The sequence below is a fragment of the Prionailurus bengalensis genome, chromosome B2 (assembly GCF_016509475.1).
Source record: "Prionailurus bengalensis isolate Pbe53 chromosome B2, Fcat_Pben_1.1_paternal_pri, whole genome shotgun sequence".
In the NCBI taxonomy this organism is placed as follows: Eukaryota; Metazoa; Chordata; class Mammalia; order Carnivora; family Felidae; genus Prionailurus; species Prionailurus bengalensis.
Genome location: NC_057349.1, coordinates 131,810,824 through 131,836,055, shown reverse-complemented (window position 1 = coordinate 131,836,055; position 25,232 = coordinate 131,810,824). Strand labels below are relative to the sequence as shown.

The 25,232-nt window shown below is 38.2% G+C and overlaps 1 protein-coding gene across 5 annotated transcripts in view; it reads right to left on the bottom strand.

Annotated features, from left to right (window-relative positions):
* Positions 1 to 25,232, bottom strand: part of GRM1 (glutamate metabotropic receptor 1) — a 438,262-nt gene that overhangs the window by 296,319 nt on the left and 116,711 nt on the right. For all 5 annotated transcript variants that reach the window (XM_043592549.1, XM_043592548.1, XM_043592551.1 and 2 more), the window contains exon 3: positions 8,611 to 8,860. In XM_043592549.1, coding sequence (XP_043448484.1) covers positions 8,611 to 8,860 — 250 coding nt within the window. The remainder of the gene's footprint in view (positions 1 to 8,610; positions 8,861 to 25,232) is intronic.

The window sequence follows — 25,232 nt, the reverse complement described above, 5'->3', positions numbered from 1 at the left end:
TGACCACTCAGAGCCTGGAGCCTGTTTCGGATTCTGTGTCTCCCCCTCTTTCTGACGCTCTGTATCTCTCTTTCTCAAAATAAATAAACGTTAAAAAAATAATTAAATATGTCCTGAGAGCAACTCAGTTATTGTGAATGCCACCAGAGTGTAAAGCATATAGTTATGCTATAACTATAGCTAGGCTTCAGAAGGTAGTGTAGGCTTCAGAAAGTAGTGGTTCTGAAACTTAACTCATCTTCAGTCTTTACAACAAGAAGAAGATCCAAAATCTCTCATCAAGAAATTGTATTGACGGTTTGTGCTGGATCCAGGAATGTGCATTTTTAAGTGCCCATATTGTTTCTGTTGTGCAGCCAGCTTGGGAAGAAATTATCATGTTTCCACAAAATGTATTAATATAAAATCCCTGCTGTCTTTGATCAGCCTCAAACATAAACTTGACTAGATTATAATGACTTCTTTTTCCTCCATTCAAATTGAGCCAGTGCCGTATAGATACAGAGGGCAACCCTAAACCCTTCAGTGTTTCTAGTACTCTAAAGGCAAGGAAAGACCAAGACGTTAGTCATTCAGTTTTTAGAAGTCCATTATCTGAAACATGGAAATAGGTATTGGTGTAAAGGAAGGGTTAAGCACAATGCAAATTAGTCACCCAAATATTGTGAAAATCCTAAGCATTTCTGTGGCTGAGATCTATGCTCACAATACTTGTCAATATCCTCCTACAAATAATGTTTAATCTCCGGAGTACTCTAAACTAAATCCCCTTTCCTTCCCTTGAATATATTTCTCACAGTCTTTTTCTAACAGTGTAATCTTCCACAAAGCTCTCATTAATCTGCGTGTGGAGGAGGAATGTTTTAAGAAAGGAATTGCCTGTCAGCCGGTTAGCAATCATTTTCTGCCCTTGGGAACTTACAGAAGGCCAGGTTATGTATCTATAAGTTGGGACCATCACACATCAGAAAATGCTCATCAGCTTAGCCAGCCTCTTGATTATAATCCATTTTGGTGGAGGTCATGCTTCACTGAAAGTTCACATTTACTTTATAATATATAACCTTTATAATTTTGTCTGAAGGCTGAAAACTTTAGATATCCCCCCCCCTTTTTTTCCATAATGGAAAGATAGGATCTAAAATAACTCATTTCTCATAAAAAAAAATAAGTGTGGGAAACATAACACCATGGTATATCATCTTGTTTCAAGGGTATAAAGGTCACTTTTCCAAATATGTGTTTAGGTTCTAGAAGAAAAAGACAAAAACATTACCTTATATTTATTTATTTTTTTTTTCAACGTTTATTTATTTTTGGGACAGAGAGAGACAGAGCATGAACGGGGGAGGGGCAGAGAGAGAGGGAGACACAGAATCGGAAACAGGCTCCAGGCTCTGAGCCATCAGCCCAGAGTCTGACGCGGGGCTCGAACTCACGGACCGCGAGATCGTGACCTGGCTGAAGTCGGACGCTTAACCAACTGCGCCACCCAGGCGCCCAACATTACCTTATATTTAAAAAAAAAGGAAAAGTTACTTCTTCTTTTGTTTTTAAATGAAGCAATAGCCATCTTTCCAGATAAAGCAAGTGCTGCTTTCCAGACATTTTTTTAATGTGCTTAATGTTGTTGTGCTTTCAACTCAAAAATCATGGTGTCAATGTTTTCATGGATCAAGTTTTAGAAGGAATTTCTCTTCAAAGACAAATATTGGAAAGTGGGTCTAGTGGGTTAGAAGACAAGAGTTGAGAGAGTTGATAGATAAAACAGTGCCCACCAATAAGGGATAAGCATTTGAAATGTAAGGACTCTATTCTTAATAGTTTGATTGGCCAGGATATAGTAGGGAGAGGGGGCAAAATGAAAGGTTATTGGCTTAATTACCTTTATTGGATATTTCTTTTGTAGAGTGGATAAGTTAGAAGATGAGGCCATAATCCAATAAAAGGGGCTAGGGAATATATAATTAAATATGGCATACCCAATATATTTAATCATGTATTTAATCAGAGGCTCCTAACAAGATAGAATGTAAATCTACTGTAAAGGCTTCCCAAGATGAGGAAAACAGGGTGGAAAATGTCAACACTTGGCATACAACTAAAGCCAGAAAGCTCTCACTCATCCCCTGAGAATAGTGTGCCTTTAGGTCCCCACAAGAGATCTACCACTGACACTCAGCTATAGTTTAACAGGCAAGTAGGCATTTTGTAATTAGAAAAACACAACTTAATGGGGTGCCTGGGTGACTCAAGTCAGTTAAGCATCTGTAGCTCATGAACTCTCGGTTCATGGGTTCAAGCCCTGCATTGGGCTCTGTGCTAACAGCTCAGAACCTGGAGCCTACTTCGGATTCTGGGTCTCCCTCTATCTCTGTTCGTTCCCCATGCACACTGTCCATCTGTCTGTTTGTCTCTCTCTCTCTCTCTCTCTCTCTCTCTCTCTCTCTTTCTCTCAAAAATATTTTTAAAAATTTTTTTTTTTTTTTTTAATTTTTTTTCAACGTTTATTCATTTTTGGGACAGAGAGAGACAGAGCATGAACGGGGGAGGGGCAGAGAGAGAGGGAGACACAGAATCAGAAACAGGCTCCAGGCTCTGAGCCATCAGCCCAGAGCCTGACGCGGGGCTCGAACTCACGGACCGCGAGATCGTGACCTGGCTGAAGTCGGACGCTTAACCGACTGCGCCACCCAGGCGCCCCAAAAATTTTTATTTTTTTAGAAAATTGTATTTTTAAAGAAAAATACATCCCAAGAGACAAGCAAAAATGAGTTGTAATTTTACAGATGAATTCTAGAGGCTGAGGCTGACTGAAGAACGTCAAACCTTACCATGCTAGATAAAACATACTGATCCTGGAATAGGAAAGGAAAAGCAAGGGCCACACAATGAAACCACTTGCTTTCTCTCTGACTCCCCAAGATTTCTGACACAGTTGAGTTTTTACCACATCAAAACACCTTTTAGGCTTGATGGGAAAATTAACAAGCATATAAAACCTGTCAACTTTGAGGAGGTTATAATTTGATATTTATGTATCTATATGATTTATGGTATTATAGTAAGTTTGAATCTTGTCTCCACCACTTATTAAATTTAGGAATTTGGTATAGTTGTTTAACCTCTCTACCTTTCCAATCAACCTTTCAGGGTTGTTGTGAAGACTGGCGATATTAAATATTAATAGCCTAGTACATACCAAACACTCAATAAATGGTAGCTCTTATGTGTTCATACACATGAACCATGCTCACTTTCACTTTCTTCAAATAAAGGAACAAAAAATAGAAATTAGAACAAATCAGCCAGTTAACAATTACAGTTTTAATAATTATCACTTAAGATTTCAGTGAAATATCACCCACTTGTTCCAAATTGGCTTCTATGTAAGTATAGTTCCATAGATACCGACTGTGTGCAAAGAGAATTAGACTGTGGAGTCTCATGTTATGATAAAAAATAATGAGCTTGAAAAGAATAGCCCCTTTATTGAATTATCACATAAAACCTTTAATACTGGGAGAGGAAAAAAATTAAAAGTAATAGATAATAATTAGAAATGTAAAATTTTCTTACAGAGATACTTCAGTTCATTTTCCAAGAAGGTGAATTTAAACAATAAAATAAATTTCTAGAAGAGAGAGCAAACTAAAAGAAAACTAAAGTTAATGCTAATATCTCTTAAACACAACAATTACAACTTGACAGAGTATAATTTAGTGATTAAGAGCATGAATTCTGAAGTCAAACTGCCTAGGTTCAAATCCCAGCTCTAGATATGCAGCACTTTTTGACAACTTTTCTACTTCTCCATACATCAGAGCGGGAATAATACTAGTACATTTCTCATTATAGTGTTATCATAATTAAATGGGTTAATGTATGCAAAGTGCTTAGAATAGTGCCTGGCATATAGTAGGTCCTAAACAAATGTGATGATCATCATCACCATCGTCATTAGAATTACAGCTATGGTGAGCACAATTCTGAGAATCATCTCAAAAGAGGCAATTTCATAGAGCCAAGATGGAACATTTCTTTGGTGTAATGATTAACTTGTGGTTAGTTAACTTACTTGGTGACAATATTCTGCCAATTTGTCTAAAGTCAAAGGTTTGATTATCTTGTAGGTCTGCTGGCTGCATTCCATGACCACGTGAAGACACTAATACTGACCAGCTGTATTCAACAAATTCTCCTGGTTTTAATAAAGGTTACAGGTAAGAAAATGTAAACTGATTAATCTAAATTCATGAATAATTTTAGAAAAAATTAATGTACAAATATATTCCTATTGATCATAGTTTTGTCGCATGGTCTTAATATAAGTTGTTAATTTTGTAGGAAAAAATAGACTCAGAGACAAAAAGTAACTTAAACAAGATCACATGATTCCTTGGTGTCAGGGCTAGAACTCTCAGCCCCTATTTCTTTTTGTTTTATTTTTCCATTATTCTATATTCATTAAATACAGAATGCTCTTATTATCTTTGAGAACTTCCTATTTAAAAAAATCTATTTCTGTCATTATAGTTTATTATGCCATTATGGAAAACAGTTTCAATGACAGAATGTGGGATTTTAAGACCACCATAAGACTTTCTTATGAGAAAAATGAAAAGCCATTTTGAGGTATTGAGCACAGAAAGAGAGATATTACCTGACTTAATTTTTTTATTATTTAAATTATGTTTTTCCTTTTTTTAACTTGTTTTATTTTGTTTTTTTTTTTTAAATTTACATCCAAATTAGTTAGCATCTAGTGCAACAACGATTTCAGGAGTAGATTCTTTAACACCCCTTACCCATTTAGCCCATCCACCCTTCCTCCTGTAACCCTCAGTTTGTTCTCCATATTTATGAGTCTCTTCTGTTTTGTCCCCCTCCCTGTTTTTATATTATTTTTGTTTCCCTTCCCTTATGTTCATCTGTTTTGTCTCTTAAAGTCCTCATATGATTGAAGTCATATGCTTTTTGTCTTTCTCTGGCTGCCTAATTTCACTTAGCATAATACCCTTCAGTTCCATCCATGTAGTTGCAAATGGCAAGATTTCATTCTTTTTGATTGCCAAGTAATACTCCATTATATATATATATATATACACACACACACACACACACACACACACACACACACACAAATATACATATATGCCACATCTTCTTTATCCATTCATCCATCAATGGACATTTGGGCTCTTTCCATACCTTGGCTATTGTTGATAGTGCTGCTATACACATGGGGGTGCATGTGTCCCTTTGAAGCAGCACACCTGTATCCCATGGATAAAATGCCTAGTATTGCAATTGCTGGGTCATAGGGTAGTTCTATTTTTAGTTTGTTGAGGAACCTCCATACTGTTTTCCAGAGTGGCTGCACCAGCTTGCATTTCCACTGACTTAAGTTTTTAAAAGATCACTTTGCCTTAAGAACAGATGATGGGGAAGGGCAGGGATCAATTAGGAGGTTATCACCATAATCCAGATGAGGGATGATGATGCCTTGGACTGGGATGGTAGCAATGAGAATGCCAATAATTTGTCAAAGTCTGGATATGCTTGGATGGTAGCACTACAACATTTCCTTTTATGTTGGATGTGAAGCATGAGAGAAAAGAGGGGTCATGAAGGCAAGAGAATATAAATCTTAATTCAGGAAGTTCTAATGCTTTTAACTAAATACCTTTTGCTGCAGTCTAAGCCATGACTTACTCATCCTCATCTCTATGAAAAGAGGTCCATCACCATCTGCACAATGTCCTCTTGTAAACCTGGAGGCAGCCAGAATCATACTATGTGCTGTGAAAAATACTAAACAATGGCTCCTGACCTCAAAGGAGTTTATCATTTAGTAAATGAACTCCTCTCCAAATAGAAGGGAGATATATTTAACAGCACTGCAAATGTAGCCAGAAGTTGCAGCTTGATGTTAAACTGTAACCCTTCCGGGCATGCCTGCACAAATGAGAGAACCAAGCCCACCAAATGTCCATCTGGGATAGAATATATTCCTCAGGAAGTGGAAGAATCAAACATCTGAAGGGAAAGCTAATTCTAGGTATGGTGTGGTGTTCCTGCTTGCCTTGGCTCCCTGTTCAGCTCCCTATGGACTCATGTATGAATTCCTATCTCTTCCAGGGAAGGGAGAGAACTGTGAACAAAGAATAGAAAGGGCTATTTCCCCCCAAATCCTCTAAGATATGAGAGTAACAGCCAATACTACTCTGATAGATGTCCATAGAATATAGCCCAGAAAGGCAGAGAAGCACCAAGTGTGGCAGGCTTTGGCATCTCAAGGACTCCATGCATCCTTGGCAATAACCACTGGTGCAGGGAACAGCATCCTCAGAAGCTCAGGTGTTCATTGTCGTCATGATTCCCTACGATGTGTCATTAGCACCCAGCAGAGATAGGGCAGATAGAGGAATAAAAGAGGTAGATATCACATGTAACTGACCTTTCCACAAGCAAGCATCTGAGAGACTCAGAAATACTTGTCTGAACTCAGCTATTATTAGCAGGTAAGCAAGAGTCAGAGAGGTAAGTTTATATTGTCATCTTTGTTCAGCTTTAAAATAATGATGAAAGGGGCGCCTGGGTGGCTCAGTCAGTTACGTGTCCAACTTTGGCTCAGGTCATGATCTCCCAGTTCGTGGATTCGAGCCCCACGTGGGGCTCTGTGCTGACAGTTCAGAGCCTGGAGCCTGCTTCGGATTCTGTCTCGCTCTCTCTGTGCCTCCCCCACTTGTGCTCTCCCTCTATCTCAAAGTTAATAAACATTAAAAAAAATTATGATGGGATGAGTTCTTTACACTCCCGGTACTCACTGCAACATTTTATATAATTATATTTCACAATTAGGCAGTCTGTATACCCCAAGGCTCACATATTTGCCACATCTGTGTAAAGTACCCAGAAATCAGGTAGATAGCCTCTTCATGGATGTTAAAGAGAATGAATTCTGGAAAAACAGACAACTGTTCTTTTGAAAAGGGTAAACATGAGAATATTTTTAAGACAAGTGTCCTTCAGGGGCGCCTGGGTGGCGGAATCGGTTAAGCGTCCGACTTCAGCCAGGTCACAATCTCGCGGTCCGGGAGTTCGAGCCCCAAGTCGGGCTCTGGGCTGATGGCTCAGAGCCTGGAGCCTGTTTCTGTTTCTGCGTCTCCCTCTCTCTCTGCCCCTCCCCCGTTCATGCTCTGTCTCTCTCTGTCCCAAAAATAAATAAACGTTGAAAAAAAAAATTAAAAAAAAAAAGACAAGTGTCCTTCATAAAAGCAGTCATTTTACAAAATCAATAAAAAGAACAAATCTGTATGTCCTGGTACATATATTACCAACCTTATTTTGTATAACACTTCCTCCCTTTCACTCATAAAGGAAATAATATTCCATTTTTAAACACTTTTTTTTTAAGACTTGCTAAGTGGCTTCACACAACTGCACCATGTTGAAGAAGCCAAAATGACATTTTGTGGCACTGTGCCAATTTTACTCAAATTTAATAATTTTTTCTTAATCTTGAATTGTATTTGACCTTAATTCCATTTCTCCTCATGAGAGAGTATTTGTTTGTTTGTTTGTTTGTTTGTTTGTTTAGTTGTATTTATATCCTACCTTCTTTTCAAAAGTCTCCCGGTACCTCTAGTTCCAGATGATGATGAGATTAGTGTTACTACTATTATGGCTATTAATACGTCAAGGACAGAGGGAAAGTTCTGGTGGGGATGTATGTCCAAACCATTACTACTCGGCGTCCTAGAGAAGAGGGTCAGTGGTTGAGGTACTTCAGTAGGTGAGATATAGATTATATTCTAGCCAGTAGAGGAGATGAGAGGAGAAAAGGGAATCTGGAAGATGAGTGTGACAGAGTCAGGGATCAGTGGAGGCTTTCCCTTATGTAAATTCAGTAGGTTCCTTGGAAAAATTAAGCAGTTGCTTTGTGCAATATTTTTAGTAGGCAAATTAAACAAGACACCTGTTAGGTCAAAACCCTATGAAAAATACAATGACACTGAAAATCTATTCCCACAAAAGTGCATATCATATGATCCAGAAAGAAGAGCAGAGGTTTTGGAAGCCACCACCTACTGTTTCAGGAGTCACATGCTGAAAGCATCACTCAGCCATCCCACGCGTGCAAAAGAGCACATTGTCAGGTTCCACGGTTCAGCTGCATTTAGCCAGCCCTTCAAATTTCCTATCTTAATATATATTTCTATTTTCACTGCTACCCCTCCTCCACCAATACCCCATTAAGGCTTCTATGCTTTTTGAAGACATAAGCATGTGTGTGGTTTAGGGAGCTGGGGGTTGGGAAGGGCCAGAAGCAACTAAAAAGAATAATTCTCCAGAATAAAACATTCTGGCAACAACTTCCCATCTTTTTCTGAAGTAGTCTCATCATCTTGTCACTGACTGCCCTGCTCTTGCCTAGCAGGAAAATGACAATAGCCCTATTCTCCATGAGCTCTAGAGCAAAGGTTCAGCCCAGAAGACCCTCTCTGGAGTCAGGATGTCCAGATTTATGAGAGCAAGTATATGTGAGCCAAAGTGTACGTGGGGGGGGGGGGGGTGTAAGAAAGAGAGACAGAGATTGAGATTTACCTTCCAATGAGGGAGAACTCTCCCACAACACCCAGGCGCCGCATGGCACTCAGGAGGCCTCGGACAGTCATGCCTTCGCAGAAGCAGACAACCACTCTGGCCTTGGGAAGCCTCTCCCGAAGCTTGCGCAGGAGTCGGTCAAAGCTCTTTTCCCCAGCATTGCTGTAGATTTTGTCTGAGTGGGCGATGCAGAGGCCTTCCTGGGCAGCCAGCTCTTTGAAAGCATCCATTCCGCTCTCCCCATAATTCCCTGTCCAGAAACAACCAGCAGATGTTCAAGACAACCTGGCAGCACAGCAGTTACAAGCTTGAATAAAGGCTCATTAGTTGCAAGGAATGGAGAGGACAGACTTGCCAAATAATTTGTAAATATAACTGGAACTGAAGGAAGATCTGGATGGATTCAAGAGAGTAATCACCTGTAATCAAACTATCAACTATGAAAATAATGAGAAACTATCTAACCGGGGCATCCACGGTGAAACAAGTTTTGAGAAATAAAGGACTACTGCCCTATTTTACAACAGCAATCAGTAGTGGTTGTCACAGATTTTAGCAATGTGGGAAAGATCACCATATTGGGTAAGAGGTCAACCAGCGCAACGAGAAGCCCTGTTTATTTGAGGGCTCACTTCTCTGGCTTCCAGTTAAGAGGCAGACACTCATGGTGACAGCAAACCCTGAAGAGTAATAAAAACGAATGGAACACTTGGCCAGGTCAGAATAAGTAGACAAGACCTAGCTTCATGGTTTAGTCAAAATCCACCATCCTCTGATGAAGTGATAGGATGATGGGAGATTTGGCCTTATTTAACTATCATTCTAAGATAACATGTACTTTAAGAACTCATAGAAATCAACGAAATAAAACAAATACCACCTTGTGCCAGTTTCCCATTTCTCTATTTCACTGCTGATTCTAGCCCCCACCTTAGTGTCCTCTGTACCTCTACCCGCTTTCCCCAAGTTTGGGCATTTCGACACCTGTGTAGATGATCCAAAACCACATCCTCCAAGTTTCTCAACCCCCTCTGTCCAATGATATTTTCTATAACCCTCTTACCTCCATGGTCACACTTTGACCTTGTTGTCACAAATGTTTCCAATATCTCTGAATATAGATGTCAAACATCCCAGTCTCTGTTTATACCCTCTTATCTTTCAAGCCCATATATTCTGCTACCCCTACTCCAACATTTCTTCAACTTTATGAAAACCTCAAATCCATTGACTTCCCAATCTTTCTTTCCATCCTTCCTCTCATTTGCCTCTTAGCCCAGCTCATATCTTAAAGGAGTGATTATAAGGATAGGCTGTTTCCTCATAATCCTTAGAATCCTCATAATCACTCCCTTACAAATTCCTTAGCTCCTTTGTGTCCTTCTGACAAACCTCAATGCTAGTTAAAACAAACCATTCACCTATTCCATGTCTCCACTTGAGGACCTAAGTATGCCTGGAAAAAATTCAAAATCTTGATGACTGGTCTTATTAAAAATTCATAAGCATTCATACCAAAAGGGGCATTCAATATTGCAAGAAAATTATACTACATCTCCTCCATAAATAAAATCTCCTAGTCCCTAACATGATAATTTCATCCTTACTCTTCCCTCCTTAAATCTCCAAACTATTGGCCCCACCTCTGACCCTCATCTCAGCTGGGATCTTCATTTCATATTTCAATAAGAACACAGAAACAATCCGACAAAAACTAACTCAGCCACACATCACAACATCTACAAAGTTTTCTTTGTTGGCACTCCTTTCTCTGGCATTTCTCCTGCTGCAAATTTGAAGTGTTTCCATCTTAGGACAGAGCCAACTCTTACTCAGAAATACTAGGTCTCATTGCTTTTTGTCTATTCAAGAACTTTATCCTGCAATTGTCCCCTCTCTTTGCTAAAAATCAAACTATTTCCTTCTACTGGTGTCAGTAAAAAATAAAAACTAAAAATTTTTGGACTCTTTTTCCCACTTGAGTTACTATCTCATTTGCCACTCCTACTCACAACCTAGGTCTGTGTGTTTGCCTCAGCATCTGCCATGCTCTCCTTTACCACCCTTCCCATAACCTCAGAATCTTCTCTTGTCAAGGTCACCAAAAAATTCCCTGTTGCCTATTTTATGATCTGTTCTCTCTTCGTCTTTATTTACCACCAAGGTGCATTCAACAGCTGGCCACACCCTCCATGATATCCTCTCAGTATCAGTGTCTGTAATGCATCCTTTCATGATTTACTCACCACTTACTGACTACTCCTTGATGAGCAGAGGATTTTCCTCCTCTGCTCAGCCTAGAATATTGTCATGCCAGGACCTGGTCACATTCAGTCACATTCCTTCAAACAGCATTTGAATATTATGGATGAATCCCAAATGTAGGTCTACAGACCAGACTCCCCTTTGGAGCAAAAGATAGTACACTCAATTGTACCCTTGATATATCCACTTATAGACATCTTAAAGTTAACATATTTGAAATAGAATGTTTTCCCTCTCCACCTTGTAAATCTGCTCTTTCCAGGCATCTGCTGTTAGTAACTAATGCCATTGGCCACCACACTGCTCAATAACAAAGTTTAGGAACTCTTGATTTCTAGCTTTCTCCCATGTTCCAGATCCATTCCACAGACTGTTCTAAAACATTTTTAAGCTAGTCTCCTCCATTTCAACGTCAGCCATCCTAAACCAAGTGTTTTAGGTCAGGTTCCCTAAAAGCAGAGCTGAGATGAAGCTTCTTGTTCAAGTTACTTATTGAGAAGAAGAGGAGCTAGAGAATCAGGGAAGAACAGGTCAGGAATCCTAAGCAGGAATGTCATCTCAGCTACTGATAAGCTTCAGTATGATTCCACAAAGAAGTGTTACAGCAAAAACTGTAGCACAAAGTTAGCCCCACCTTTAGGCAACAGGACCCCTTTGCCACTCGGTCATTGGCTAAGGTCCATAAGAAGGGAGGGGAGTTGTAGCCTCCCAGGAAGGAGTCGGCCAAGATTTATAAAAGCTTACTTTCATAGTAGCTGGGAGATTGGTGTACAAGGCAGCTACATGTAATCTGGACAGGCCATTAACAGCATCCTCTATTCCAAGTAACTGTCAGTTCTTGCCTTCACAACTATCCTATCCTCTGATTGGTCTCCTTGCATCTATTCTTGTTCCCAATGATTCATTCCACCCCTAATAAACAGAGTGATCAGTTAAGGTATAAATCAGATTATATCACTTCTCTTCAAAAAGCTTCAATCACTTTCCAGCATATTTAGAATGATACCAGAACTCCCTCTTCCGAATTACCAGCCCTTTACATGGACTGAGCCTTCCAACTTCTCCACTCTCATCTCTGCTCACTTCCCCTCTCCCACCTTCTCTAGACCATAGCCTTCTTTCTCTCCTTGGAATACTGTAAACTCACTCATGCCTCTATATTACCTGTTTCCATCACCTGAAAAGAGAATTTTCTACAGATGTTCTTATCAACCTTTCTCAATATAAATGTCATCCCTTCCGAAAAACTTTTCCTGATCAGTTATCTTAAAGAAACCTCCCAGTAATCCTGTTCATGTCCCTTGATTTTATCTTATAACCTATATTTGACACTTTTTCTTGTTAATTTTTCTCTTCCCTCTAGAATATAAGCTCCATGAGAACGCCTCTTTGTGCCTCATCCAATGATGTATCCCTAATACTGAGAACAGTTCTAGACACTAAATAAATGGTAAAAGTGCATTTGTTCTAACAGCACAATACAAAAAGGAACAAAGGTTGTAAATAAGCAACTTGAAAAAAATAAGCAAAAGTGGGTGATAAGCATATGAAAAAAATTACTGGCTCTCATTAATTATCAAGACAGTGCCACTAAAACAAGATATTTTTTCACCTGTCAAATTGCCAGAATTACAAAAATTAATAATATTTAATGTTGGCAAGACACAAATACATTTACTTTTGGTGAAAGCAGTTCAAACTTTTGGCAGACAATTTGGTAGTAGTTTTCAAATATTTTTGAGGTAAATATCAATATTCAATATATACATTATACAATAAATACATTAATGGTTAAATACATCTATAGTTAAGTCAAAATAATTTAAAAGAATAATATTATCCCCCCCCACAAAAAAAGGATTTAGGATTTAAAGTTCAACATCTATAAAAGTTTCATGGGCACTGTAATAAAACCTAATGAGTTTCCTATATTGTTGAAAAGGAAGCTTTCTCATTTCCTTTTTCATAAGATTAAATTATCAGCTAATGTATTTTCCTTTTAATTTAACCATCTTTAGTGGCGTAGTCCAGTCCATTGAAGCCCAAATGGAAGGACTGATGCATCACAAAATCCTCAGTTCCACGGACTGTGGAAACACATCATGGCTCATACAAGAGGCATTGACTGATTGTAAGCATGAAAACTAACTGGCAAGTGGACGCTTATTTGTCTACAGATGAGGGTTTGAGAAAGGATATCAGATGCCACTTTCCCATAGTAAATACACATTCAAGAATCTACAAGGTAGACAAATACCACTAGCCAAGTCTCTTACGAAAAGCACTATCATCAGTTTGTCAGAAGATGTTGTTACAAGGGCAATAACTTCATTGCTAAAGTGCCATGCTTGGATTTCAATTACGGAAAACTATTTTATTCCTTTCTTAAAATACATGCAGATTAACTGAACAAGAATTTTTTAGGTATTCAAATAACAAAATCTTTGTTTTCTAAATTTAGTAAAGACGTTAGATATACTCTAAACCCTTCAGGTTACAGACAAGGAGATTGAACCACAGACGGTCAATGGCTCACCAATGAGCATGAAGCTTATTGTGTTAGAACTAGAGCAGTTCTGAATGACTTGACTCCTAGGTTACTGCTCATTTTTCTTAATAGCAAAAGTCATTTAAATGTGCATGTTTTCTGAATAGACACTTCTCTAAAGAAGACATCCGGATGGCCAACAGGCACATGAAAAGATGTTCAGTGTTGCTCCTTATCAGGGAAATACAAATCAAAACCACACTCAGGTATCACCTCACGCCAGTCAGAGTGGCCAAAATGAACAAATCAGGAGACTATAGATGCTGGAGAGGATGTGGAGAAACAGGAACCCTCTTGCACTGTTGGTGGGAATGCAAAGTGGTGCAGCCGCTCTGGAAAGCAGTGTGGAGGTTCCTCAGAAAATTAAAAATAGACCTACCCTATGACCCAGCAATAGCACTGCTAAGAATTTATCCAAGGGATACAGGAGTACTGATGCATAGGGCCACTTGTACCCCAATGTTCATAGCAGCACTCTCAACAATAGCCAAATTATGGAAAGAGCCTAAATGTCCATCAACTGATGAATGGATAAAGAAAATGTGGTTTATATACACAATGGAATACTACGTGGCAATGAGAAAAAATGAAATATGGCCTTTTGTAGCAACGTGGATGGAACTGGAGAGTGTGATGCTAAGTGAAATAAGCCATACAGAGAAAGACAGATACCATATGGTTTCACTCTTATGTGGATCCTGAGAAACTTAACAGGAACCCATGGGGGAGGGGAAGGAAAAAAAAAAAGAGGTTAGAGTGGGAGAGAGCCAAAGCATAAGAGACTGTTAAAAACTGAGAACAAACTGAGGGTTGATGGGGGGTGGGAGGGAGGAGAGGGTGGGTGATGGGTATTGAGGAGGGCACCTTTTGGGATGAGCACTGGGTGTTGTATGGAAACCAATTTGTCAATAAATTTCATATATTAAAAAAAATAAAAAATAAATAAATGTGCATGTTTTCATAATAAAAAAAAATGTCTGCATAGGTCAATTGGTTTCATAAAATATTTGTCCCATTTTCTGTATTCATATTTTCTTGCTCACAGACCGATTATTCATTATAGAAATTGATAGGTGAATATCATGCATTGGGCCATGTTTAAACTGCCTATTTTTCTCATTGTACCCAGAAGTCTCCAAAGTAGCACATAAATTTCCATGAGAAGAGTTCTAATATAGGAAAAACAACAATAATAACTTGTACTTTTATAAATCTTTATACTTTAAAATTTGAATTCATAAACATTATCTTCCTTGACTCTTAGAACAACAGCCCTATTGTACTCATTATATTGATAATAGTACTAGATGCAAAGACCATAAAAAATGGGACAAAAATTCCTACAGGAAGTTTAAAATCATGTTACTTTCACTTAGCAACAGAACTAATGACATGACATGGACAAGCGTAAGTATCTAATAGAAGTGCTATGGATTAGGAATCAGGAAATCCCACCTAAAGAATGTGCCACTTGTTGGAAGGGATATGGAGAAAAGGGAACCTTTGTATTCTATTGCTGGGAATACAAATTGGTATAGCCATTAGGAAAACAGTATGAGGTTCTTTAACACATTCTGAATAGAACTACCATATGATCCAGCAAGACCATTACTAAGTATATATTTAAAGGAAGTAAAATCAGTATTTCAAGGAGATATCTGCACTTCTATATTCGTGACAGCAATATTCACAACAGCCAAGGTATGAAAACAACCTAAGTTTCCATTAGTGGATGAAAGGAAAACGAAAATGTGGTCGAGATATATGATGGAATATTAGCCATAAATAAAAGGAAATCCTGCCATTTGCAACAACATGGCTGAACCTGGAGGACGTTATCCTAAGTGAAATAAGCCAGACATAGAAAGACAAATACTACAGGATCTTACTTATGTGTAGAATCTGAAAGAGCCAAACCCATAGAGCCAGAGAGTAGAATAGTCATTACCAGGGGTGGAAGAGTGGAAAAAATGAGAAGATATTGGTCAAAGGGTACAAACATTCAGTTTTGAAATGAGTGAGCCCATATGTAGTTAATGATATTTATTATATACTTGAAATTTGCTAAAAGAATAGATCTTAAATGATCTTACCACACACACACACACACACACACACACACACACACACAGATATGTAACTATGTGAGGTAATGGTTGGCTGTGTGAATTAACTTGATTGTGGTAATCATTTCACAATGTATATGTCTATCAAACCATTACATAGTAAACCTTAAATATCTACAGTTTTATTTGTCAATTATACCTCAAGAAAACTGGGGGCACCTTTATTCTGTGTCTTAAAATCTGAATAGATTTTCAACAGATAGAAAGAAAACTGGAGGACAGGTCCTCTTTGCCTCTCTCCCAGGTTATGAGCAAACAATGCCAGACTGAAACTAAAACACCCAGCACTGAGCCCACCTCTGCCTCCTCTTCCATTCTGCCGCACAGGCCTCCTCTTGCCTTCCCTGGTTTTGAAGAACTTATTTAGATAGTTCTGTGTGCAACCCTAAAAGGAGCTGTGAGTGTATAAAGAACTGACTCTAAACAAAACTCTCAAAAAATGAAGGGCTATGTAATTGTAAACACTTACACTTGGTAGAGAGCGGCAAATTTTCATTCAATTAGCAAATAGTTTATTGAACTCTCAACTCAAAAATTTTCTTGGGCTCTACACTTAAAGAGTTGCCAAGAAATATTGGACATTGACTCTTCCTTTAATTTGATGAATATTTACTACGTGTCTGGCACTGTGCTACACATCTTAGCATTTCATTAATTCATCACTCCAAAAAAAAAGTTTTACAGAGGATGACATAGAAGCTATATAATATTAAGTAACTTGTTCAAGGTCAACAGTGGTGGATCTAGGATTTCACATCTAACTCGGAACTTCTTGCTTATCACCATCACTTCACACTGCCTCCTACATGAACTTATACATAGTGGTGAGAGCATGACACAACCACACAAAATATAGCAGCAGTAATAAGTTATAAATGCTTCATGGGAAATGAAAAATAGCATAATACCAAATCTCGGAATAAGAAAACAGAGATGATCAGAGAATGCCTCTTTGAAAAGTAGAAATGAAACTGGGCTTTGAAGAACGTAAGCAAGAGGTTGGCATTCAGGGTGAATGGGAGCAAATGAGAAACCACAAAAAAGATTTTTAGAGGCAAAGAGTAGAGAAGTCCCACTGGAGCAGAAGGCTCATGGTTTATAGAACTACACTCTGCATAACAGATCCCTAGAAGCATCTGGCATACCACTACAAGATTGCAACATGGAAATGTGCTATATGGTACTGTGTTGTAACAGATTTTATAACAGACTTTATCACTGTTATAATGTTGCCTAAATCCTAGAGAGTGAGCGAGAAAGGGAAGAGTGGCATCTGACAAAGCCCATAAAATATAATAATAAAATATGTTGAAAACCTTAATTCCTATCTTATGTGACAAAATAAACTGCAGAGTAAATCAAGATTTTCCATAAAACGAAGCTTCTAAATAGAACCTAAGGGGAAGATATATGAGAGAGAACATGGGGTTTACAAAGAAATTCCCATTGTTTGAAAAGTAATTTAAAATTTTAAATATAACAGAACTAGACATTATTGCCTATACAGAGCAAAGTTTTAAAAGGTACTGAAAATGGGGGTAAAAATAGAACTATCTCAGGGGAGAAAAAATAATCATTATAACTCTGAATTTTCTAAGCTACATATGATTTTAAAGTTGCATATGATTATCCAACCAGATCAACAGACATTCATTCATAAAAGATTGATTTCTAGTGATTTGGTAGCTAAATTTCATTGAGCAAGCAAGCTATAAAACAAAATTGTGTTGGATTTCATAATGTCTTGTATGAACCACCACCATGGCAAAAAGTAGGCAAAGAGGACTAGTCCTTACATTGGTCATTTTTTTCTTCTACTCTTAAAATTAACTGGGGACATATTCAAGATACAATCTCAGCTCCATTTGGTGGCTATACTCACATTTCGGCCATCATATTGAACCAAGTTCAAGCCCTGTTATTACACCTTCATAAATTATCCTGGTCAAACAAATACATTGAACACAGCTCATCCCTATGTATTTATACATCAGTTATATGAGCAGAAACATTCATACAGGGAAAATACATAGATATTTCTTCACTTCCCTTAATGAAAAAAAATGCTTTTGTTTTGAAAGATCCATCAGTATCATGCTTTAGACTTCCTTAATCCCTGCTCTATTTCGTGCTTATACCTTACAAACCTCTTTTGGTATTCCATAGTCCTAGCAGGCTCCCAGATGATGAAACCCCATGGTTTGTGAACTAGTCCCTATCTGACAGCTTGAAAACTTAACGACTTTGTCTCCTGGGACATCTTGGGCAAGTAGGATAATGACCCATTTTTAAAAGAATTATGAAGAAATTTGTTTTCACAGCACCTTCTGGGAACCTATTACAATATTCAATAACTATCACTATCAGGAAATTCTTCTTTTTGATGTAAATTCCTTACAGTGAAATCTAAGTTCATTCCCTCTTCGTTTTTAGTGAAGAAAGATACCAGCTGGTATGAATTTGGTTTTTTTTTGTTTTGTTTTGTTTTCTTTTGTTGTGTTGTGTTTTTTTGAAATCTTTCTGGAAGCCAAATTCAGTTTTCTCTTCTCCCAGAAAAACAGTCCCTGTTACTTCCACCTTTCCTGACAACCTTTTAATTTGTCTGTTTCTCCCACTTCAAACCTAAAAAATGTTATGTCTCCCTTGCCTCCATCCCGATACCTGCAGGCAGCATTATGGGTCTGGCCAATCAGAGTCAGAGGAAGGTGAGTCATCAGCTACATTAGGGGCAGTAAGGGAATTTATATGCAAGGTCAGTGAAGGAACTGCCTCACACAAAGCATTCAAAGGAAAAAGGGATCACTTTTATGAGCAATTTCCCAGCCTGACCCCCAACAACCACAGTTTGGGCAGGTATAGTTATAGCACCCACGTGGAAGAAGGAAATTTACCAAAAAGTGACTGTCCTCTCTATGCAATGGGATGGAACCAAGTAATCGTGCCCTTCTGCCACATCAAGTTTCCAGGTATGTATTAAGGTGAGTGCATAAGAGGATGAATCTTGGAGGCAGATCAACCTGGTTTGAATCCTGGATCTGGATAAAGACATAGAGAGCCTTTAAAGTGCTTTCTTTAAGCTTTGGTTTCCTCTTGTGTAAGATGGGGATCGCAATAGGCATCACAAAGACTTGCCATGATTATTAAATCATATGTGTTAATGAATACAAAGTTCCCAGACATACAAAAAGTTCAGGGAGTGGTGTCTATTTTTACTTTCCATCCATGCCTCTCCCAAGTTGTAGAATCTAAAATTGGACATGAGCTTTAGCAGTGACCCAAGAGCTTTAGATTCCTTTGTTTCCATGTTCCTATTTATAAAGCCCAATCTTGTGATTTTTTTTTAACTACAGTGCTTTGCTCTCCATTCATGGTCACCTTGTTTCCGGGTTGTCCCTAATTTATTTTTTCTACCAGTCTTGAGCAAAGCAATTCCTCCCCTATTTTATTTTTGCACTTTGGGTACTTACATGCAATGCATTCAGAAGTCTATGTTTGTCTACATTGAATCTCTGTCACTGAGTCTTTTAAGTCATAACTGTCTCGTTGTATCTATTTTAGAGCTTTACACAATCACCCAGTTTGTTGTTTCTCTCACTCGAATCCTTTATAATGTGGAGAAAGAAGTTAAGAGAAGAAAAAAACTGGTATAAAAATACAAAAGGATATCATTATTCCTGCAGAAAAGCCACATTTTTCCATTTCAGTTTTCACGTGAAGGAAAGAGGTTCACAGAGGCAGCTCCTGTCACACCTGTCCACTCTTTCTGCCTATCCGATTTTATATATACAAACAAACCTGGGAAGATTATATACAGCAACAACAAGTTCAGAATAAGTACCCCAATACACACACACACACACACACACACACACACACACTAAAATTATGTATATATTTTAATGATAACACGGTGCTGGCAAGAGTTCAAGGAAATAAGCACTCTCATATACTACCAATGGTAGCATAAACTGTTCCCATCTTTTTGGTAAAAAATTTATAATATAGATGTTTTAAATCATATTTGTACTTCTTGACTCAAAAATTTAGTTTTCAGTAATTAATTTCATTGCCACCAAGTTCTAGTTATAAGGATGTCCATCACAGCACGTAATTGGAAAACATAACAGAAACAAACAAAAAAAACCCTTGTGCTCTACCGTAGAAGATTGGTTGAATAATTATTGTGTATTTACATTAAAAACACATGCAACCATTTCAAAGATGATGTAAAATTGTTTGATGTCATCAAAAATACTTATATTGTTAAGTACAAAAAAATTAAAAATAGTACACAAAGTGCAAAATTTTACATTTTAAAAGTACAATTTTTACTGTGTATTTATATTTATATAGAGAGAAAGTAAAGAATATGCATGAAATTTTTTTTTATTTTATTTTTTAGTAGCATCTGGTGCAATGATGATTTCAGGAGTAGATGCCTTAGTGCCCCGTATGCATTTAGCCCATCCTCCCCTCCCACAACCCCTCCAGCAACCCTCAGTTTGTTCTCCATATTTATGAGTCTCTGTTTTGTCCCCATCCCTGTTTTTACATTATTCTTGTTTCCCTTCCCTTATGTTCATCTGTTTTGTCTCTTAAAGTCCTCATATGATTGAAGTCATATGATTTTTGTCTTTCTCTGACTAATTTCACTTAGCATAATACCCTCCAGTTCCATCCACATAGTTATGCATGAAAATGTTAACAGTGGTTTTCTGTAGACGGTAGAATCATATGTAATTATGTTTTTATATTTTTATTATCTTTGCCTTCTAACTTATCTACAATAATCATGCATTATTTTGTTAATAAAAATGATTGGAATAAAATACATATGGTATGGTTTTCATCTGAATATCATGCTAACCATAGCTATTATGGGGTATATGAGAAATTTTTTCAGAAGGGAAATGAGCCTCTCATAATGACAGCATAACAATATTTCTTCCTAAAAAAAAAAAAATAAGAAATACTAAGGCTATAATGAATGTCCATAGCAAAGTTGACCATAGACCTTGTGCTATTTCCTGAGATATCTAATCTACATATTTGGATTGAGAGAGCATGTGTAATACATATGGCTCTTATGTTTGGGACCCTGAAATGTGAAATGAGCTGCCCTAATTTATTAAGAAGTTTCTCTCTCCCCCCTCCCTCTCTCTCTTTAATATCTAATGAGATTTAGTCTAATCTAATGAGATTAGATGTAAATTTCCTCATCTACTGAGCTTCTGCCCTAAAAAAAGGTATAAAAGGCTCTGAACACCCTGTCTGCTGTAAACTTCCTACAAGCACTAGGCTACAGGCCTGGCCATCTCTTCTCCATGACAAGGAAGCACTTCAGGTTGAGACCAGGGTGGCTGGCCCGTTAAAGTCTCTCCCCTTTGAACAAAGGACTAGAAGCAGTGTGAATAATGCCTTAATATTATTTGGGCATTACTTCTAATAGGGAATAAAGATAAATAAAACCTGTTTAACCAGTTTCCGTGTCTTGGTGTCTTGAACATTCTGTCTGAAGTTAAAAGATATTGAAATATAGCTTAGCCCGGGAAGGGTAAACTACACTAATATTACCAGATCCTAAAGCAGTGGTATAGGGTGAAAATTGATAGAGATCTTATTATGTATTAATCATCTTCTTTTAACTTCACTACACCCTTATTACCTCATTTGGCCATAGTTATCTCCATTCACAAAGGAATCTGAGACCTAACAACATAAAGCAACTTACCCAAAAATTGTCACAGCTGCAATTTGAATTCAGATATGTCCTGACTCTGAAGTCTATGGCTTTTAATTACCTACCCCCTGGCATAGTTGTTGTTTCAAACTCTAGTCGTTTCCTCCATATTAACCATTCACGTATCCTTCCTCACTAAAAAATACCTGATTATGTCTGGGGTGACTGTGCATAGCCAAAAATATCTACTTTCCCATAGTCCCTTGTGGATAGAGATGCAGATGTGACCCAGTTCCAGACAAGGAGATTTAAGGCTAGGTGAGGCTTCTGGGAAATTTTTGAAAAGGTCAGATGGCAGGCATGCTTCTGGGGCCTTTTTTTTTTTCCCTTCTCTCTATACCAGTAGATGAACCTGAGCCTGGAGGTGCAGCAGCCATGCAGTAACAGTGAGGGGTGAACTATGAGGAGGAAGCATATACATGAAGCCTGGGGCAGCAGAAGACAGAGCAGCCCAGCCCGGTACCTGGTAGCATTCCTGTGCTTCATCCTGCTCCTGGACTCCCTTCCTCTGGATGCTTTCTTGCATAAGAATGAGAGATGAATCCCTACCTGCTAAGCCACCTTTAAGATGGTTTTCTACTATTTGCAGATGAACACATTCTTCTTGGTCCTCTATATGACATTACTGTAAAAATTCCAGGACAAGAGCCAGAAGTCTTGACTGTCTCTAGCTCTGACCTTGAACGGCTTATCATTCTGTCTTCTTTGCTCATGCTTAAAAGACAGGTTCATACCAGGCGATCTTTAAGTTTCCTTATAGCAAGAGCATTTGGTGATTCTAGAACAATATGAATCAGCACTCTTTCATAATCTAGACCTTCATGTCAAAACATATTTCCTATTCTCAGTACTCAGAGTAAGCATCTGCTTAGCAGAATTTTTTTCAACAGCTTCTTCTTCCCCAATCTGATCTTTTACAAGTGCATTACTGTAGGGGAGGAGAAAGTATTTGTTGTGTAATCATTTAACATGTAACTTGCCCGCAGATTTATTTTTGCCAACTTTTAGGTGTAGAGTCACTGAAAATCAGAGAACAAGACACTGCCTTGCAGAAACAGGCAAATATGAGAAAACAAAGCTGCTTACACAACAAGCTCATTAGGTGAACCAGAAGGGGTAGAAAGACATACTGGTCAGTGTCACTGGACTGTTATTCATCAGAATCCAGGTGTTCCTTTACCCCTCCTTTACCCCAAGGAGCTGCTTTTAGCCACCTTTTGTTCAGCAGAATTAACCCAATCCTATTACTAAGCTCTTGGTTTCCTCTTATTAACCTAATTTTTTTACATCTTTTACATGATCAGTATAAAATTCCACTTAACTGAGTCAAATAGATTTTACCTTGAGTCAAAAAGAAGTTAGCCTATGGAGGAAGATTGTCTGTAATCCAAAGGACAAGCGAGCCTCCTGTAGTAAATGTAAGCAGACTAAAATCCCTTAAATTTGGAAAGGTTCTGTGAAACCTAACCAGGGTTTGGTTCTGCTTCTGTCTAGGACCATGTGCAAACTCTGGGACTCCCCTGGGTTCCAGTTTCCTTTTCTGTAAAGTGAGCTTGTTGCACTGGATAATGTCTGACGTCTTCTACTATGAAGTTGTAAGGCTAGCCCTGGTATTATGCATCATGGTGAGAAAGCTTATTCCACACCACTCTGCATTACAGAGCCTTCGTTTGACCTGTATTTCACTTGCATTCAAGTTATGCAGAAAAGCTTCCCAATGATGCAGCCAATACTGTTAGAGTAATATCATTTGTTTACAGGAGAGGTAACATGGCGGAATGGTGGAGAGCAGGAACCCTGGAACCAGAGAGCCCTGAGCTCAAATTCTGATTTCCCATCTATTAGCTGTGGGACTTCAGGTAAGTCAGTTAATTTATCTGTGCTTTGGTTCATCTGTAAAATGGAAATAATAATAGTAACCACCTCTTAGAGTTGTTTTAAGAATCAAATGACTTGTTATATAAATGAATGTTAGGATAACGTTAAGTACTATATGAGAGTTTATTATTTATTTGGCTAACATTTGTTGAGCTCTATGTGCTAAGCACCAGAAGCCCTTTACATCATTCTCTCCTTTTGCCCTCAGAAACCCACAGCGTACCATTTATCATATGATAAAACTGAGGCTTGGAAAAATTGCTAATATCTGCGTACATGGGAAATAGGAGAGAAGGGAACTCAGCCCTGGCAGTCAGAGTCCAGAGCCTGCAATCTTATTTGACGTGCTGTAGGAGGACCAGATGCATGAGTATGGCCTGGAGGGATGAATCAGACAGGTCAGGGGGACTGCAAGGAAGGCTGTGTCTATGTGTGATGATGAACAAGGCAGAGTCATTGAGGTGCCAACTAAGCACACAACCAAGTAAATGTCACTGGGCATTTTATCTGCTCCTCAGGCCAGTGTATTTGGAATAAGGCCTACATACAATGCTATTAAAAGTGCTGGCAAAGGCCCATCTAGCCCAAGATGCTTCCTTCACTGGTACCTGAAATTCTGCCATTAGCAAGACATGACTTTTCTCTTTCTACTGGAAAAAAATGCTTCTGGAAGAGGTAACCTATTAAAGCCCTGACATCCTGATCTGATTTGGCTTAGCAGATCTTTCTGAAAGCAGTGGGCAGCTGGAAGGATCATGATGCCATGGAAATGCCAGGCTGCAAAGCAGAGCAGTACACAGAAGGCGACTTCTCAATTCTACAGCAAACTGGGTCTCGGATACTTTCCTGTGGTTATCCTTGGATCATATGCAAGCACGCTCTGATGGTGAATAATTCTTTACATCTGTTATTTAAAATCTTCACAGTACATTTTGACAAGAAGACTACCAAGAGGGAACTGGATGGGCATTTAATGAGATGACAAACAAAGATGATACAGTTAATGGTAATGCTAGAGTTAAAACATAAATAAAATATGAAGAGTTCGCAAAGAATCTGAGTAGAAATCATCCACTGTAATTTCCTTTATCCATATGTGGTATCTGTTTCCTTATCCCTATGTGTTAACACAATATATAATTTAATAGCTGAAAACTGAAGATGTGTCATGGTCCAGTTTCCCATTTTGGTATGAAATCATCATCCATTTTCACCATTAAAAACCAAGAAAGGAAACATTATTTGTAAGAAGCCCATATTGGGAATCAAGCATTTTAGGTAAGCTTGGGCTATCACATTGCAGTGCAGAGTGAATCCTTTGCAGGCTTGCTTTCCTCTGAGCTGCCTTCCAATTTGAAGAGCTTTGAGTTGATGAACCACACAGGAACTGTTGATTAAGTTCTTCCTATGACACTTTGCCAAGATCTATGACAGCCAAATCACAACCATCCAATATCTCTGACTTATTATAGAGAAATGATAGCAGACATGTAGAAACTCAAATAAGCAACTCTCTAATCTCCATTTTCCTACCATCATGAGGGAACATAGAAAGATAAGTACCACATCCCAAGAATGGATATGATCTCTTTGTTGTTCAATTATCTTCTAGCATGTGTGTGTCAGGCAGAGGGAGGCACTTACGGGCAAACAAATGAATACAAGAGAGACCATGCACTAGATAAACTCAGGTCTGGAAGAATCAGACATGCAAAGGAATGATTGCATCACGCGGATGGTGCTGAAGTGCGGGCCAGAGGAAAGAGTATCCACACTCTGTTGGCAAGAATAGGAAAGGCTTCCCCAAGGAAGGAAAAGCTATACTTGGTTTTAAAGAAGCTAAGTATTTTGATTCCGAAAGACCAGAAAGTTAAAGCATTGATACTATATCTTACACATTTGTCTGTTCCTTGGACCCATTCTAATACAAGAGTAATTATAGGTCTTTGTAGTTAACTAAAAGAAAAAAAAGAATGAGAGAGGAATAAACAATAAAATGTATGACAATTCCAAATACATACATACACAGACACATACATGCATATGACTATGTGTGAACAATACA